Genomic DNA, 18,378 nt, shown 5'->3' on the forward strand with positions numbered 1-18,378 from the left:
ATGTGGCGGACATTACATGCAAACAAGGCTTCTCAAAAACTGCTGAAAGTTGCTTAACCCGTTGGACCTGTTCACACGACAACATCACAACTGTAGCACAGCGCCAGTGCCTTATGTTCTGATACAAAGATCTCAGCAAGTATTTAAGGATGTGACACAGACTTACTAATTACTCTCATCAGCTCAACCCACAAACTAGTCTGGCGTACTTCCCCAGAACATATAGTCAACAAATAGAACACGGCTCAGTCATCGACAATAACAAAAACCATCACCACGAGGGACTTTTACATCATATTTAGCAAATTTATTATTATTTTCAGACATGGCAATCCAGTTTCAACACAGTCACTTGCAGCGCACACTTTTTACAAAAATAATAATATTAATCAGCATGAAAACAAATAAATATACACGTCCTGCTCTTTGGCTCTGACCAAGCGGCCTTGCTGGTTACGTTGGGAGGAACCCCACCGGAACATTTATTTCTTCACCATGCAGTCAGCACAAACTCAGGCTTAAAGTGTGTTCTTTCAAATCATAAGTGGACAATAGAATCTTTAAGAAAACACATAATGAACTAAAATCCAGACTTTTCTTCTCCCCAGATACGCTCTATGTGACTCCTGTGCTCCGAGTCTAATCACAGTCTCTTTTTCTGGGGATTCTGGAGTCACACAGAGCCGCTCGGTCTCTGGTGCGGGTGTCCAGGCCCGGGTGGGAGGTCTTCCACAGGGACACGCTACGGCGCTATGGCCCCCATCACCAGCAGGAATACGAAAACAGCGGGTACTGGCTCCAGTCGGTGACGTTGCCATGATGATAGCTGTGATGGACAGCCTGGGTGCTGTAGTCGGTGGCTAGGTGGTGGTGGTGGTGGTGGTGGGTGGGCGGGGCTGGGGTGTACTGCGCGGAACTAGCCCCGCCCCACTGCCCCAGGGCCTGCTCTGCCCCGTACGGCGTGTACAGGGGATGGTGGCCCAGTATGGCCGGCTTGGCCTGGGCCATGTTGAGGACCCCGGCGTAGTCCTGCGGTGCGGCCGCGGGGGGAGGCGGGCAGAGGGCGGGGCCTGACTCGTGGGCGGCGGCCTTGCTTTCGTGCTCGGGCACGGTGGCGACGTCGGGGACGCGGGACTCGAACCCCGAACGGCTGGCACTGCTGCCGAGGACACCGGGCGCGCTGGAGGACGAGGGAGACGGAGACTTTCCATACTCGTGGAACCTGCGTGAAGAGCCAGCGTTAACATTAGGGGTTTCGTCTTAATGTGCTTTTAAGTTATTAACGCATAGGTCTTTAATAACAAGACTTCAGCGATGGTGGTGGTGTGACGTGCATACCTGTAAGGCTGGTATGTGCTGTGGCCCGGCACAAGTTGCTCGGTGCTGTACACGTCTCGAGGTTCGGACCCAGCGGGCGAGTCTTGACCCATCACGTTGCCGCCGCTCTCCCTGTCGGACACGCACCCCCACGGGGAGTACCGCTCCTCCTTCACCTCCCCAGAGTCCTTGCGAACTGCTCTGCCCTCGTCCAGACCGTCACAGGAGGAGTGTTGCAAATCTGAAATAATAATTCCAGTGAGTTTACATGGATGACTGATACTGGAGATACACGGCAGCCCACTTAAAGGGTTGGGCAGACACAGAACCCGTGCGGAGCGTCGGTTGAGAGAGGTCAGTCGTGTACCTGGTGAAGAGCCTTGATCCGAGTCCTTTGTCGTGGGGTTCAACTTCTTCGACAGTCGTTCAGGGTCGGCCGTCCCACGGCTGGCACGTCTGTGAGGGGATGGCAAGACAGCAAGATGGTTAACAGTGGTGCACGTGCGTGATCCCAGCAGGTGAGCTCGTTAGCGGCTGGCTCGTTACCTTTTGGAGTTTGTGCCCTCGTCTCTGAATCCTTTGGCAAAGGGGTTGTTGTCAATCTTCAGTTTGGTTATCTGTGCAAAGGAAAGATGATAAACTGATCACACATGAAAGCACTCTGTGTGTGTGTGTGTGTGTGAGAGAGAGAGAGAGAGAGATAGAGAGAGAGACAAACCTTGGTGTTCTGGTAGGCAGTGACAGCTGTGAAGGAGGTCTGTGTGTGTGTGTGTGTGTGTGTGTGTGTGTGTGTGTGTGTGTGTGTGTGTGTGTGTGTGTGTGTGTGTGAGAGAGAGAGACAAACCTTGGTGTTCTGGTAGGCAGTGACGGCGGTGAAGGAGGTGTGTGTGTGTGTGTGTGTGTGTGTGTGTGTGTGTGTGTGTGTGTGTGAGAGAGAGAGAGAGAGACAAACCTTGGTGTTCTGGTAGGCAGTGACGGCGGTGAAGGAGGTCTCTGGGAAGGTGAAGGTCTGGAAGACGCTCCAGCGCACGCTGTACAGGTCGTCCGCCTGCACGATGTGGAAGCGCGGGTGGTAGCGGTGCATAGAGTGCAGGATGATCTACGTGGGAGGAACGCTAACATTCAGCACACGCTAACATTCAGCACACGCTAACATTCAGCACACCCTAACATTCAGCACACGCTAACATTCAGCACACGCTAACATTCAGCACACGCTAACATTCAGCACACGCTAACATTCAGCACACCCTAACATTCAGCACACGCTAACATTCAGCACACGCTAACATTCAGCACAATGTGCACAAGTTCACCAATTACCTGCTAAAAGCTAAACTGGCCTTTAAAAAAAAATCTATCCAATACCATTTTAAAATCCAAACAGACCAAACTACAAACAGTGTGAAGTGAGCATCGTGTATAACACAACCAAACCCAACAAGCATACAAAAACCAGACAAATCGTGCGGACAGAAGACCGACAGGAAGCAGACAGCCCCGCGGTGAGGCACTCACGTGGCCGTGCTGGTCCAGGGCGTTGTTGGTGAGCTTGAGCTTGAGGAAGGAGACGGGCTGCTTCATCCAGTGGCTGCCTGGCGCGGGCGAGTCTGGGTGGAGGTACGTCCGGTACGGGGGGTGAGGCTCCGCCTTCCCCGCCAACTCCCACTTATCCTTATTCCACTGTCCAGAGAGAGAGAGAGAGAGAGAGAGAGAGAGAGAGAGAGAGAGAGAGAGAGTTTAAAACCAGGCAAGGATGTGAAAGATTTGAAGCTGAGTCTCTACAGTGGCAATGGGACCGGGGGAGGGGTGAGTGTGAGGTGATGGGGGGGAGGGAGGGAGGTGATGTGCCCCCCCAGTGGGTCCTGTAAAAACAGGAAGAATTGGGGCTGCTTTGAAGTGGGTCGGTGGTGAGAGGGAGAAGGACACACACAGACACACACACCAACTGCCCCAGCGCACCAGTCGCTTCTGTTTGATCTCAAATCACAAATTCACCCTCTCCCCATTTACTGAGCACGTATACTGATGGTCTCGTCTAGCACCAAGGACCAGCAACAGGAAAGACAAAGTGTCCTGAAGAGACACCGCATCAGCTCAGTGTCTCCGTACTGTCTAACCTGGGTGGAATCGAGACAGCTGCTTCTCACCTTGTATCTGAAGCCATCTTCAGGTACCATGTCCACCAGCAGAATGTACTTAGCGTAGGGCACAAGTCCAGAAAGATTGATCTTACAGTGTGGGAACATTCTCCTGCAATGTACAATTACACACAACATGCATCAGAATCTCTGCCCACGTCTTGTTGGACGGTGGTATATTTTGTACACATGCTCCATAAACAGTGGACCACTGATGGCTTGTGCGGTCCGCTACGCAGCGGGTCTCCTACCTGCCGGGTTTGGTGATGATCATCTCGGTGCCGATCTCATGGAAAGACTTCCAGAGCTCCGCGTCCTCCAGGGTCATCCTGATGTTGCCGTGGTGATAGGAGTCGGGGGCGCCAGCCACGGTGGTTGGGGGTGGGATGCTGAAGTTGTGTTTGAGGTCTGAACAAAGAAGAACATAGAGGAGAAATGGAGAGATCAGGATGAGTGAAGAAGCACAGGGAGTCTACAGGGCTTTAAGTTATTTTTTAATCTTCATCATGCAATTACGGTTAGTAGGGTTCTGAAACGCCTAACAGCATGAAATGCAAATAACTTTGCAATATGAAATCAGTGTTCATGGTCCAAATTCAAGCCAGTACTCACCTCTAATGGACTGCATTCCCCACACTTTTCACAAGCTGTTTCTGGCAAAGAAATCGGGTCAAACGGACCAGAACCGAACGCTCAGCGTGTCCTCCCAAGAGTCTCCAGTCACATCACCAGACTCTCCATATGCTCCCTCGTAAAGTTCCAGCTAGATCCACAGATACTCAGGCGCTGATCGGTTAGGTCCAGACAAGGGTAAGGGCAGTTAGCTTTCTGAGGAGCGGTGAGCACGCCCGACACCTTTAAAGGGACCCGGAGGGTGGGCGGGGCCTGGGCCCCCATTCACACCCTTTGAAGTGGCCTAGTGATGAGTCAATGTCATCGTGTGATTGGAGGAAGGGTGAAATCAAAGAGACTTAGCAGAGCCTTGATAGAGTCCCAACAGGAAGGGGACCAGAGGAGGAAGGCCATCTTTATGAACTGCTAAAAGACTTTTAAGCAAATACGCACAGGCCTTACTAGAGCATGTTGGCCATGTCAACACCAAAACCACCCTAATATAGTCCACTAATGTGAGTAAGATCGTAGAGTGTCTAACCCTATATGACATATTTACACATTCACACAAATGGGTCCCATTGCACTCTGGGGGCGTTTTCTACTTCACACACACTTCTCCACTCATTCTCATAGCCGCAACACACACAGCGTTGATACTGACTGATCATGATAACCGGTAATAATTATTGCGTCATATGTGCAGGTCACATTTAAATAAATTAGTTTAAATAAATTGAAAGGTAGTCAATGCAAAGGTCTCTGAATTCTACACAGTTAAGGAAATAAGGCATGGATTGCCTTTAAATGTAGTAAACACATTGATATCTGCACAGGAGAGAAATAACTTAGCAAATAGTGTCATTCTATGTGCTGTTACCAAAGTGTTTTATATTATATATTTATTACATAAATTATGTGTATGTTTATTATATAGAGATCAACTACTCATATGTAGTGTTTTAAGGACATGTACGATTGTTTATTTGTATGCGATCCATCAGGCCTGTCAGTTAATCTTTAGGTGAATGTGTAATGAAAATCACCTCCATTAGAGAAACAGAAGGAACTTTGCTCTTTTATGGAGCCGTGATGGAGCGCAGGTCCTGGGGGCGAGGGCACAGGTGAGCGTACCTGTGGGGGCATTGCCCTGCTCCACAGTGAGAGCTGAGGGGATCCGGGGGGGGGGGGGGGGGTGGTGTGTTGTGGATTCGGTGTGTCTAGACGTGACGATGCTTTTTGAGGCTTAATCCCATTAGGAACACGGGCTTGTTCCCCTGAGGGGTTTCAAGCTTTCAATTCATGCATAGAGAGAAGAAAGAGACGTGGAGAGAGTGCGTGTTTACAGTGAGATGGATGGGAAACCATGGAGAAGATGGCTGACACTGGCCAGATTTAGAAGAGTATTGAAGGAACAGACATGGCTCAGGTAGGTAAGAGCTGAGGAGGACAGAGTGTGGAAGAAGCAGGGGGTGCGGGTGAGTGATGGGGGGGGATGGCTGTATGGCCCAGCACTTCACAGCCTGTTAGCATAATTGGTCTCCAGTTACAGAGAACAAACACCACGGTGCAGACGGGGGTTTTTATCTGTGTAATAATCTGTGGAGGACATGGCTAACTATTGATATTCATTTGGGACTGAAAGTCAAATGATGTGAGTGCTGCCGTATTCACAAACGAGTGACTGAGCAGCGGAGACAGTCTGGAGACGCCTCTGAGACGCAGGGCTCTTAAAATGTTTATTGGTTAAATAATAAAATGTGAACTTTGTTTTAAAAGAGAGAAAAGCCGGCGACTTGGTCAGTTCTCTCTAGTTACTCCGCTTCCAAACTTATTTTTGCATTTCTGAATCAGAAGTGAGTTTATTGGCTTCTATTTAGAAATTTCTGAAATTAGAGCTATTCCACACACTGAAGGATCTCCTGGGCTGCATCAGTATCAACATAAACCAAATCGAGCGTCTGCATGATCATATTAATAACAGAGGGCCAGTCTGGTTAGTGCCGATGTACAATTTACTGTGTGCCATCAAAGTGCAGCCAGTCCTCTAAATCTGAGAGTTCTATCTAATGTCCAAACGTGCCATGGTTCACCTTAAAAGGCCGACATTTTAATACCACTGATTTTTGTGTAAGGCACTATTGCCTGTGGTTGGGCACTCTGATGACCTGCAGTTTAATGTCCGAGCCCACAGACCTTCAGAGGGATAAATAACTGCTTCCTAAGCGCCAGTCTCAGTTTCAGTCAATATCAAACTAATTCTCAGACGGAAATGTGTTGTTACTGCATCTTTGTGAATGCAGTAAGAGTGAAATGGGACTAAAACTACCCATAAAGGGAGAAACAGTTGGAGGAGGACTGCATGTTTATGAGCTGAAAGCCTCCAGCTGTGAAAGTATTGACTGCTTTTAAGAACACAAGCTACACTCAGTGGATGTATATTAGTATTATAAATCAAACCCACCCATACAGAGTAAAGAAGAGTGTCTAAAGATCTTGTCACACTCCTGACAGATTTCAGATTATCATTAAAAGCCCTCGGAAGGCAGGGAGAAGAGATGGACCAGTCAATGCTTCTCTCTCTCTCTCTTTCTCTCTCTCTCTCAAAGGCGTGATAGCCTGGTTTTAGTTTCCATCTGGAAAGAGCTGGTAGAAACCACACGTGATCTGTGGCTCATCTCACTCCATACTGAGGACACACACACACACGCACACACACCTTCCTGAATGTTCTGGAAACAAGTTCATGACAAGTTCGCGACCTTAGACAGGGCTGTGCTGGACACGAACATCTGGGAAGTCTTAGATCTGCTCAACTGTATTTTTGAGCCCAGTGATTGGACGAGCCACAGGGCTGGTACTGGTGTAGGCTCTCTTCCCACACCCACCCAGCCCTCTCAAGCTACGGCTTGTAAAAATGATGATGGGGTAAAGTGTTTACATCCACAGCGTTGACGCCCATCAACACTGACAGAGGACACTGACTTATGGGGGGATATATGACATGTTCCCCATCAGAAACTGAAGGGAGCAAGCTCAAGAGGTGTGTGTGTGTGTGTGTGTGTGTGTGAGAGAGAGAAAGGTGAAACCATTTACACCGCTACCTGCACACAGTAGTGTGTGTGTGTGTGTGTGTGTGTGTGAGAGAGAAAGGTGAAACCATTTACACCGCTGCCTGCACACAGTAGTGTGTATGTGTTTTGCGTGTGTGTGTGTGTGAGAAAGGTGAAACCATCTACACCGCTACCTGCACACAGTAGTGTGTGTGTGTGAGAAAGGTGAAACCATCTACACCGCTACCTGCACACAGTAGTGTGTATGTGTTTGCGTGTGTGTGTGTGTGTGTGTGTGTGTGAGAAAGGTGAAACCATCTACAACGCTACCTGCACACAGTAGTGTGTGTGTGTGTGTGTGTGTGTGTGTGTGTGTGTGTGTGTGTGTGAGAAAGGTGAAACCATCTACACCGCTACCTGCACACAGTAGTGTGTGTGTGTGTGTGAGAGAAAGGTGAAACCATTTACACCGCTGCCTGCACACAGTAGTGTGTGTGTGTGTGTGAGAAAGGTGAAACCATTTACACCGCTGCCTGCACACAGTAGTGTGTGTGTGTGTGTGTGTGTGTGTGTGTGTGTGAGAAAGGTGAAACCATCTACACCGCTACCTGCACACAGCAGCACGTTGGTCTTGAAGATTTGAGCACCCTGCTTCTCTTTAAGGCCTGCTAGCTTATTAACACCTACAAGGTGTTTATATAGTTAGAAATGACACACATGATTACACACTTACAGAGAAGGAAGGAAATGTAGCAAACGCAGGAAATCTCCTCGTTGCTTACGGACCATAATGAGCCCATGAACACATTCGATTCATGGTGATTCATGGGTTGGAAAACCTGCCTCCAATGATCAGTCTGCTACTTTGCTGGGAGAAACATCTACAAGGGTCTATAACAGAAAGATGAAAGACAGGGTCAAGGATGGGCTCACTCACCTCCCCGCCAACCTCCCCTGCCTGTGAACCACGTCAAGAAATTATGCATACACTCTTTGATCAGGTTAAAATATCATTAATGTGTTGCTGAAAACACATGGACTGCCTAGAGAGGAAACGTAAAGTTGTCTGAGGTGTCGTATCTAAACATCACACCAGGCTTTCTGTAGAAGACCCCACAGAGATCAAGAGAGCAAAGCCAGCCAAACCCTGTTTGCGAGCAGCTCTGGGTCCACGGGCGCAGACCTGTGGTGAGCGTGGCTTTGGTCTTGAGCCGTTTGGGAGGTGACTCGGATCCTTGGCCAGTGCAGCACGATCTGGGCAGTGGAGCTCAAAGCCATGGCCACGATCATTATGATTTAGGTGTGTAGAGGAGGGCGGTTTGAAGGGAGGACGTTTAGCAGCGACACGGACACTCTTGACTTTGTCCAAGTACTAAGTCCTGAAAATTTGTGACAGAAGGAGGAAAAGGGACAAAGAACTTTGTTCAAAGGAAGAAGCAATCACTATCGGCCAAGCGATATGTTTCCGTATTTTAACTCTTAAACAAACAAAAAAAAAACTAAAAGCCACACTTATACTCATCTTTAACTTCAGTGTGTTTCTGCCAGTTTGACCCCTTGTCCCAGGTGCAGAGGGCAGAAGGAGTGGACCGCGTGTGCCATTTGTCCAACCTCACATGGACACCACACTCAACAGCTTAACAACTGCCAATACACAGGCACAGGGGGCTGGTCCTCAGACGGCTCGGGGCCCCATAAAGCCCCTCCCCGCCGGGGCCCGACGAGAAATCTCACACCTTTCGCTGGCATTAGCCATGCAACGCTCCCTTTTGATGCTCTAATTGCCACTTTCAGGGCTCAGGTACAAGCCATTAAGAGGCACATTGAGCTGAGCCATGTATGCGTGGTGCGCACTGTGCTGGAACCCCCCCAAAATAAACCAAAATAAAAATGTCAAATTAGCACAGATCTATAAAACGGTGTTCTCAGAGTGTGGACAAAAAGGTTCTTATGATGTACTGGGAGCAGTTTAAAATCCAGGCAGAGGAGAAAAACAAACAAACAAACAAACAGCAGCAAACAAACACCAAAAACAACCAAAAACACTGCTTTTACTAAACTAATGAGGTTTAGTTTAAACAAAAATCTTTTGCTAAAGGATGAAAAATAACTATGCCCAATATAGCATTAAAAATCACTCACGACTCTCTAAGCAAACAGAGGAGTGGTCGATGCTGGCCATCTGCCCACGGACAAGAGGAGACACACATTTGGTCTCGTATGTAAGAACACAGAGCTGGAAGCGTAGTGTCCTTGCCAAAGGGACCAGAACAAATTGGCAGCACTTTATAAGAAACCTCTGGGACCCGCTAACAGGGTCTGATGTTCTGTAGCAGGACTGAGGGACGCCAGTCCGTCCTGCCTGTCCGCCCTGCACACACGACCCAGCAGGACCCAGCAGCAAAATGACCCGTTGGTACTTCACAGGTAGCAGCAGGGAAAGAGAGAGTTCACAAAATGTCCCCCCCTCACCCCCCCCCCCCCCCCCCCTATTAACTGGGAAAGCAACATTTTACAAAATCACAATTTTTACTGCAATTTTTAATGCTGGAGACAGGATGGGACTGAGGTTACTGTGTTTAAAAAAAAACATTTGTGCATCATTGGTCAGAAACCTTCCATACTGATACCTATCATGTGCAGGCTTGGTGTGTGACCGCAGTTCACACGTTTGACCGCAGTCTGAAGAGAGACTAAAGTCATGAAGAGATCTGAGGTGTGGAATGAGGTTACCTGCTGTAGTGTACACAAACAACACAGAGGCCAGGGTAAAAGTGTTATCAAGTGTTATTTTTGGTTTGGTGACATTTGAATGCAGCAAGTAAGGAAAGAGAAAATATCAACCGTCTGTGAAAAAAGCTTGATCAGAGGTGAGAAGCGGTGTCCCCCACCCCCCACGCAAGCCCTCCGACCGGCCACCACCGTACACGCCCAGCCCACACATACAAAAGGGAAAATCTCTTTTACAAACCACAGAAAAATACAAACATCTCAATCTGTTCCAGGTAGTCTTGGTCAGACGTCGGGTCTAATGTCCACCGGATGTACGCCGTGTCCGTCAACGCGAGCTTTTCTCTTTGCAAAAAAAGGTTTCTCGATTCGGTAATCAATAAAAATACTGGAGGTTATTTATCCTTCTACTCATAGAAAACATTCATAAAAATAAAGAAGAGAAAACGTTCAGGTATTTGGAAAGGAGGTCAAGGTGACCCCCTGAAAGGATCTGCAGGGGAGAGTGGTGCACAGGTCAAACGTCTGCACGACGCGTCCAAGGCGATTCGCAGAGACATCGTTCCTCGCAGAGACATCGTTCTCGCAGAGAATCGTTTCTCGCAGAGACATCGTTCCTCGCAGAGACATCGTTCCTCGCAGAGACATCGTTCCTCTCAGAGACATCGTTCCTCGCAGAGACATCGTTTCTCGCAGAGACATCGTTTCTCGCAGAGACATCGTTCCTCTCAGAGACATCGTTCCTCCCAGACATAGTTTCTCATGACCTCGCAGTTTTACATGCTGAGCAGAGCTGCAAGAGGCTGCCGAACTACACGCCCCCGTGCGAGGGGTGAAAGGTTGCCAGCAGCTGTGCCAAGGCAACAGGTCACACACGCTCTGGTAAGGAAGCGTGGTGAGGGGGGAGGGCGTGCGTACAGACGGGGGCGAAGGGGTCGCCCTTCCTCTCCTGGTTCTGGTGTCAGGGGGACACGCTACACGGCTGCCGGAGACTCAGCTACGGTTTCCAAACACCCAATCAGGGAGCAGAGATGCGACGGAGGAGAGCAGGAGACCCTAAAGGGGAGGAGTCACCGCTCCAGGAGGCGTAGGTCACATTCACGCCCGAGCCCTCCCACTGTTAGACCGCCGCAAAGGGCGTGTCTGGTGCTGGCGCTGTGAGTTACCCCCTCCCCCCTCCTGTGTCCAGTTATTCCAATGTATAGACAAATGTAAACTTTGGTGGAAAACAGTTTATAAATCTTATTTTGTTCATTTTTTTTTTTGTTTTTTTCTGATTGGTCAGCGCTACAGGAAGCTGTAAACCGGTGCCGTCATTAGAAGGTCAGAACGGGCAAAGAGCTAAAGCGCAAACATGTGAACGGGAGATCCATGCGAGAAGCTTCACGTGCACGACCCAATATCCACCCCACACACACACATGCACGCATGCGTGGAGCATGGGTACACATGCAAACACTGGCCAAAACACACACACACACACACACACACACACACAATTCTTGAACATCTCTGTGCTTGCTTGCAGCAAATATCGGTTCTCGTGGTACAATTTTAACCACAGCACCTTCGATAATGTTTAATTTACAATGCAGCCAAATTAAATATTGCAACCAAATATTTAAGGGGAACAGATGGCAGTACGTTGAAGATTTTAATGCCCCACTAGCTGGAGTTTCTGAGCTATCTGCGTTAAACAGACGGTGTGCATAGCGCTGGTATAAACACCAGTTTGGACTGAGAAGAGGAGGCCCGTCATGCACTGGTCGAACGGTAGCTGTCACGGGTCGGTGTGGTTCGGCTGTGTCTTCAGGGGTCCGGATGGGCCGCTGGCAATTGGCAGCATCGTTGTTCCACAAGCAAAACGAGAAAGCAAGAGCAGAAATGTGGTGCAGAGCTATGGGGGTGGGGGGGTACTGCCAGACCTGGTCCTGGGGGCCACCAGACACTGCTGCAGCACACGGACATGAACTACACAAACGCTGCAGAGAAACCCGGAACATTCCGCTGACTCGAGATGGGGCGTGTGTGTGTGTGTGTGTGTGTGTGTGTGTGTGGTGGGGTGGTTGTGATTTGGCTCCACAGTGCCATCTGGGATCATTCTGGGCTCTATGGCGTCCCCTGCAGGTGAGAGGTCAGAGTTCAGCGTTCAAATGTCCATGTAGTCGTCCTCTTCGTCTGACTCACTGTCCAGCGAGGACTCCTGGCTGGACGTCTCCTGGACCTCCAGCGCCCGGTTGGGTCAGCGTGTCCTTCTTCACGTTAGCTGCCGACTGGGATGCCAGAATCACGTTCTGGGGGAGGAGAAGGAGAGAGAGAGGAGGACAGAACCGTGAGAAACGTTCAAGGAACCGCCTCTCTCGGACGGGCCAGGGCTGCACCGTCTAACGGGAGCTCGGCTGACGGCTGTTTCAGGCTTACTTTGAGTCTCTGCTTGGTCTCCTCCGAGATGCTGCCTTTGGGGGAGAGCAGTGTGGGCGTGGGGGGGGCGTGACGGTGATCTCGGGGGGGAATTTGGCCGCCGTGGAGGGGGATGAGCAGTTTGGGCATGTTGGGGGGGATCCGGGAGCGGATGCGGCTGGGGTCGGCACACTTGGACTGCTCGGAGCCCTCTGCTGGGACGGAAGACACACACCCTGGTCCACTACGGCGCTATAAACGTCTACAGGCAGGTTCAGGAAGAGCGCGTGCGTGCGGGAGTGTTTACCTGCGGGATCGACACCGCCCCCAGTCCTGCATGTCCTGACTCGGAGAGACAGCGGACATGTTCATCTGCTGATACAAGTGAGGCTCCTGCTGTCTGTACACAAGACCCTCCGGAGCAAAGGGTTCTCGGTCATCTACACACACACACACACACACACACACACACACACACACACACACGCACACGCACACGCACACGCACACACACGCACACGCACACACACACACACACAGAACAGCAGGACAAATGAGACAAAGCTCAGCAGGTCCACACCGGAGATGTAGTATAACACTCTGATCTGAACTAGACTATAAGAATCTGACAGCCCTGAATTTTCACTATTTTGACAATCCACATGCAGTCAATTCAGACTTAAAGTGTAGTTTAAACAAAGTTAGAAGTGTTGGCAAATACATAGTAATATTAATCTTGGGACAAACGGCTTCCACAATATACACATTAGCCATAAAGACGACACACACACACACACACAACAGAGGTATGCATCATGGACTCACAAACAACTAATGCAATATTCTACTCTATCTATCCATCTCTGTTTCCCTAGCAACCGAGTGTGGAGCTCTGAACACAGTGGCCCGACATAGAAAGACTCTCCTCAACCTCACACAGTCGTGTGTGTGCGTGTGTGTGTGTGTGTGTGTGTGCACGCATGTATGTCGATTTGATGTATTAATAATTTTGCCATCTATTATCTATGTAATATAATTGATAAGCAGTAATGACGTGAACATCAGATCAGTTTGATGGCTGGTGAGATTCAGGTCCGTGTATTAGATCCAGTGCTCTAGTCTGCCCTCTGCTGGTCTCTTTTATTTTCGCCATGCATCCAAAACAGATGGAAACCAGTTTTGTGACATGTAGAATCTGTGCACGTGAGATGTAAAAGGTTATAAGATATTATGAGGCCTCAGACATGCTGAACTGTGCCTTACCTGTATGGGGTAAGAATGCCATGCCCGCTATTGGCTGACCGGAAGTCGTCCTGGGCTGCGATTGGTCCTGCTGTGCTGGGGGTGGGCTGAAGAGCTGGCTGTGTGTGCAGGGTGTGTGTGTGAGTGTGTGTGTGTGGGGAGGGGTCGCGGGGCTTTGCTGAGTTTGGCCTCGTGGTCCTGGGCTGGTAGTGGGGGAGTGTGTGTGTGCAGGCACGGCGTGGAGAAGGACGCGGGGAAGAAGACGTCTCGCTGGTCTTTGCTTAACCTGGGTGTGATGGGGGCATCAGTGGAATTCTGGGAAAGAAGAAGAGGAAAGAGGAAGAAGGCATCAACGTGAGGTCGTCTGAGCCCTCCTACAACTGACCAGTCATAAACAACAATATGCAGCACAGGGGTCAGTGAGAGAGACCAACACACAGCACAGGGGTCAGTGAGAGAGACCAGCACACAGCCACAGGGGTCAGTGAGAGAGACCAGCACACAGCACAGGGGTCAGTGAGAGAGACCAGCACACAGCACAGGGGTCAGTGAGAGAGACCAGCACACAGCACAGGTGTCAGTGAGAGAGACCAACACACAGCACAGGGGTCAGTGAGAGAGACCAGCACACAGCACAGGGGTCAGTGAGAGAGACCAACACACAGCACAGGGGTCATTGAGAGATACCAACACACAGCACAGGGGTCAGTGAGAGAGACCAACACACAGCACAGGGGTCAGTGAGAGAGACCAACACACAGCACAGGGGTCAGTGAGAGAGACCAACACACAGCACAGGGGTCAGTGAGAGAGACCAACACACAGCACAGGGGTCATTGAGAGAGACCCTTACTTCCTCATGAGTTAGTTAGGACATCTTATTATCCAAACTCAAAAGCAGCTTTTCCAGGGAAGACCACCGCCTTCCACCTTAACAAGGAGTGGACCACCCCCCCCCCCATACAGAACCAGGAGTGGAGACCCCCCCCCCATACAGAATCAGGAGTGGACCTCCCCCCATACAGAACCAGGAGTGGACCTCCCCCCATACAGAACCAGGGGTGGACCTCTCCCACACAGAATCAGGCTATTAGCTTTGAACTGCCGTATCCAGACCAAGCCAACAACTATGAAATCATCACCGACTATGCTACAGGAAAACATGCAAACCAGTCTGACGTTAACGTTCCACTCCACACGACCAATCAGCTGTCGGCGTGAGGCCTACCTGTACGAGTCTCCCCTCTTACGCCTCAACACCTGGGCACGAGTGTGTGTCCTCACGACCGACAGACGCAGAGAACGCACGAAAGCCCGAACACACGAGCAGCAATCACACTCCTGAGGTCCTAGGAGGGAGAGTGTGTGTGTGTGAAAGAGAGAGAGAGAGAGAGAAGAGTGCATGTGTGTATGCACGCGCGTGTGTGTGTGTGTGTGTGTGTCTTAGTTTAGAGGACCACTCAGAGCAACACAAACAAATCCCACAACAACAGGATCGGCCGTTGCCAAGGCAACCTGGCCGAACGCAGCCAATAGCTGATCAAAACGACCACGCACTACCCCCCACTCTCCCCCCCCCCACACTCGGCCGAGTTTCGCTCTCTGGTCAGACAGAACGGCCGCATGAGGTTCTGAGCGGGTTTTCTCTATTTCAGGACAGCACAGGAGCGAGCCGAGCCGTGCTGGAGCAGCGTGGTAGACGCCGACACCACGGTCCCCGCAACACACACTCCCCACTCTGACCAGTACACTCTACTGGAAACCAGTAGCTCACATCCCAACTCTCCAATCCCACAGATTTACATACCGTCATATGAGACGAGACTTTAGGAACTGGGGCATGGGTGTAATCATCACACACATGTCAAGGGTTACACAACTACTGTCGTCTTCTCGTGTTCTACCACTAGGGGGCTTGGGAGTTACATGATAGGATAAGAGTGCCTGGTTTTATAGAGACAGCAGTTTATAATAGAAACAACAAACCAAGACTAAACACCACCAAAAGGATGGCAGGGGACCATGAACACTAGTTCAGTTCTTCATAGTTTAGTTAAAGATACAGAGTTGGACACTTGGACAAATGTTAATACACGAGTTCACAAATAGCTCAGGGGCAGACCAGTTACTACGGAGACACTAAAGGTAGAAAATGCTGAAAGACACAAGGACCAGCAGCATTGTGTCAGTGTGAATATTCCATTAGCACATTAGCCATGCCATAGAAACACTGAGAGACAGGGAGAGAGAGGGAGAGAGAGAGAGAGAGAGAGAGAGAGAGAGAGAGAGGCAGGACTTCTCAGGTAAAGAAGTTAGTCAAGAGGTAAATACTAACTTTGGTTGTAACCTTGAACCTTTATCCATGATTTGCCAAACTCTTAATTCACGCCCCCCCACTGTGGTCTACCTCTCCTGAACACAAATACTGACTCAACCACGAACGTGTCTAGCCCAAACGCACACAAAGCCTCCTCCACCGGACCGCCTCCTCCACCGGACCGCCAGCCAATCAGGAAAGGGCAGCGGTCCCGAGGGAAGCGGAGTCATTGAGGGAGGCGGGGTCATGGGAGGAGGCGGGGTCACTCGCAAGCATCGCCCCGTTCGTGTCCAGCACGATGCAGAGAGCTAAAAACTAGACCCCCAGCGAGGAGGAGGAGAGGAAGGACCCGGAGAGAGACACACTCTCCCCAGCAATTATGGAAATGAGGATTTAAAAAGGTTTGGAGGGGCCCGGCCGGCACACGTGAAATGATGCGATGATTATGTTTACGGGAGAGGAAGAGACACAAGGTTTAATTATATAGCCCCGATGCAAAAAGCTCACAGCAAAGCTGGGGTCAATTCAATTTCTTCTTCATGGTGGTATTGGCTAGAGGAAATAAAAGTATGAATGTGCTTATTGAATGTGGAGAACTTAAGGCTCTTTTTAACTTGGCTTCAAAGACAGGGGGGGTGGGGGGTGTGGTAGGTGTCAAAACACACATGAGAAGGTTTACCGAGTGATGTAAATACAGCACAAGACCCACAACAACCCAAAGAGGGTTTTCACCACTGCACAGTTGCACACAAACCATGTCAGTGGTGATTCATCACGTCAAATAGAAATAATTCCGCAGCAGCGACGTTCATGCTGTACGTGAATCAGCCAATTTCACCAACTTGTAAAATCAGTTGTTGTGCATCACAGCGTCTGTCTAAGGGACAACAGAGCTTTAATGTCAGTATGGGCGCGATACCGGTGCCGGAACTGAGCAGTGTCAAACAGGGTCAAATAAGGAATGAACAGTGACTTGATGCAAAGTATATCAAAGCATATATAAAAAATAAACACTGCAGTGAATGTCAAAACGTGTAATAAATAAACAAAGGGTGGATTCTGCAGGTGATGAAGCTGAACACACACACACACACACACACACACACACACACACACACACACACACACACACACACACACACCTCATTCCCTGCAGGATGTGGAACGTTACAATTTTTGCTGCTGAATCCGAACTGCCATGTAGTTCACAGGCAATGCCAGTGATTCACATCATTAATTAAAAAGTGCATAAGTGAACACCGTGAGGGTTTCCATCAAAAGTCAGCAGGCAGTGTGTGTGTGTGTGTGTGTGTGTGTGTGTGGTGTGTGTGTGTGTGTGTGTGTGTGTGTGTGTGGTGTGTGTGTGTGTGTGTGTGTGTGTGTATAAATGTGGACACTAAAGAGTTCTTCAAAATTCTACCATGGCAAAACGCTACAGCACGCAGACACAGTCTGACTGTTTTGTGGTTTGACCCGTGTGGCTGTGAGCAGCCAAACCACAGCCAGCCCAGAGGAAGATGAGGGTGGTTCTGATCAACAGCATTCTCGTGAGATAAGACAAACACTCCACCTATACACGCCACCTATACACTCCACCTATACAAAAGCGTTCTTTCGCTGTCACACTGGCCGCAGCATGTTGTGATACACTTAAAGGTAAATTGAAATCTAATGTTCAGGGATTTATCCTTTTATTATTTTTTATATTGCTTTTATTGTGATTGGTACTAAACACTAAAAGACAGCAGGTAAGAAACCGATGTAATCAGCAAGCAAGAAGAGTGATTTGTGGGGTGAGAAGATTGATCTGTGGGGTGAGAAGAGTGAACTGTTTTCTTTCTTCGTGTTCTTAAGGCCCATTCACACCCTACGGTAATTACGGATACGGACCCTTTCGTCCGGTTCCGGAGGTCGTTTCATCCGTCAGTGGGTCCGTTGCCAGAGCGCTTACGAATCCGTAGTAACGGAGCAATATAAACCGGAAATCAGGGGGCAGTAGAGAGTCAGAAGCATCGGACGTACACCAATTCGGGAAAATCAATGAAGAAGAGTACTGGACTTTAAAAAATGACGCTCGAGTTAGAAGAAGAAACTTTGCGAGTTGGTTAGAGGCTACATTCTGCTACGGTGCCAGGTCATCGCGATAAACAGCGATGCAAAAACAGCTGGGAGGAGATTGCTGGTGCGTCGGTGCCGGAAATTTGACTATACTGCCCTCTAGAGGATGTATAAAAAAAATCATAACAACGTTGGAAACGGAAAGAGGTATAGTGGCCCCCTACGGAGGCTACGTTTGGTACGGATGGACGAAATTCGTCCGTGTCCGGAGGTATAAAGCAGGCTTAAGTCCTTTGTGGTTGTGCAAGGCAGCAGTACGAAGGAGTGTGTGTGTGTGAGAGAGAGAGAGAGAGAGGGGGGGGGGAACTGGAGCTGACACAGGCGGTGGGTGAGCTAGCGAGATATCTCCTGGAGCTGCCCTTAGATACCGCATGTTAACGAAGCAGTAATCAAAAGAGAAAGAGAGAGAGAGAGGGAGGGGAAGGGGGAGAAGATGGAGAGAGCATGC

General features: G+C 49.5%; 2 protein-coding genes across 8 annotated transcripts in view; both read right to left on the bottom strand.

Moving 5' to 3' along the window:
• Window positions 1-332: 332 nt before the first annotated feature.
• tbx16 (T-box transcription factor 16) lies at window positions 333-10,926 on the bottom strand. Of its 7 annotated transcripts, none has more exons than XM_076990183.1 (10): window positions 9,754-10,926; window positions 4,071-8,767; window positions 3,710-3,866; window positions 3,468-3,570; window positions 2,836-3,000; window positions 2,270-2,416; window positions 1,864-1,934; window positions 1,685-1,773; window positions 1,339-1,558; window positions 333-1,222 (listed from the first exon to the last, which is right to left on the bottom strand). In XM_076990183.1, the coding sequence occupies exons 2-10, from the start codon at window positions 4,084-4,086 to the stop codon at window positions 763-765; spliced, it is 1,428 nt and encodes a 475-aa protein (XP_076846298.1). In that variant the 5' UTR covers window positions 4,087-8,767; window positions 9,754-10,926; the 3' UTR covers window positions 333-762. The 7 variants fall into 7 exon arrangements, with proteins under 7 accessions (XP_076846298.1, XP_076846301.1, XP_076846300.1 ...); XM_076990186.1 differs by lacking the exon at window positions 9,754-10,926 and having other exon boundaries at window positions 4,071-8,014; window positions 8,307-9,580; XM_076990185.1 differs by lacking the exon at window positions 9,754-10,926 and having other exon boundaries at window positions 4,071-8,014; window positions 8,270-9,580.
• A 144-nt stretch (window positions 10,927-11,070) lies between these two features.
• The window catches only part of cabin1 (calcineurin binding protein 1), a 33,621-nt gene continuing 26,313 nt past the window's right edge, over window positions 11,071-18,378 (bottom strand). Inside the window, 10 exon segments of the mRNA XM_076990211.1 lie at window positions 11,071-12,086; window positions 12,088-12,147; window positions 12,275-12,340; window positions 12,343-12,384; window positions 12,386-12,457; window positions 12,459-12,468; window positions 12,561-12,693; window positions 13,517-13,634; window positions 13,637-13,810; window positions 15,303-15,328. Of these exon segments, the coding sequence (XP_076846326.1) occupies window positions 12,003-12,086; window positions 12,088-12,147; window positions 12,275-12,340; window positions 12,343-12,384; window positions 12,386-12,457; window positions 12,459-12,468; window positions 12,561-12,693; window positions 13,517-13,634; window positions 13,637-13,810; window positions 15,303-15,328 (785 nt within the window). The 3' untranslated portion in view covers window positions 11,071-12,002.

The sequence above is a fragment of the Brachyhypopomus gauderio genome, unplaced genomic scaffold (assembly GCF_052324685.1).
Source record: "Brachyhypopomus gauderio isolate BG-103 unplaced genomic scaffold, BGAUD_0.2 sc74, whole genome shotgun sequence".
Lineage (NCBI taxonomy): Eukaryota > Metazoa > Chordata > Actinopteri > Gymnotiformes > Hypopomidae > Brachyhypopomus > Brachyhypopomus gauderio.

Excerpts from the sequence above, each read along its gene's own strand:
- tbx16 (XM_076990183.1), bottom strand. Across the intron at positions 1,774-1,863 it reads GAGGGCACAAACTCCAAAAG|ACGTGCCAGCCGTGGGACGG; the intron begins GTAACGAGCCAG and ends ATCCCCTCACAG. Across the intron at positions 1,223-1,338 it reads AGCACATACCAGCCTTACAG|GTTCCACGAGTATGGAAAGT; the intron begins GTATGCACGTCA and ends CTCTTCACGCAG.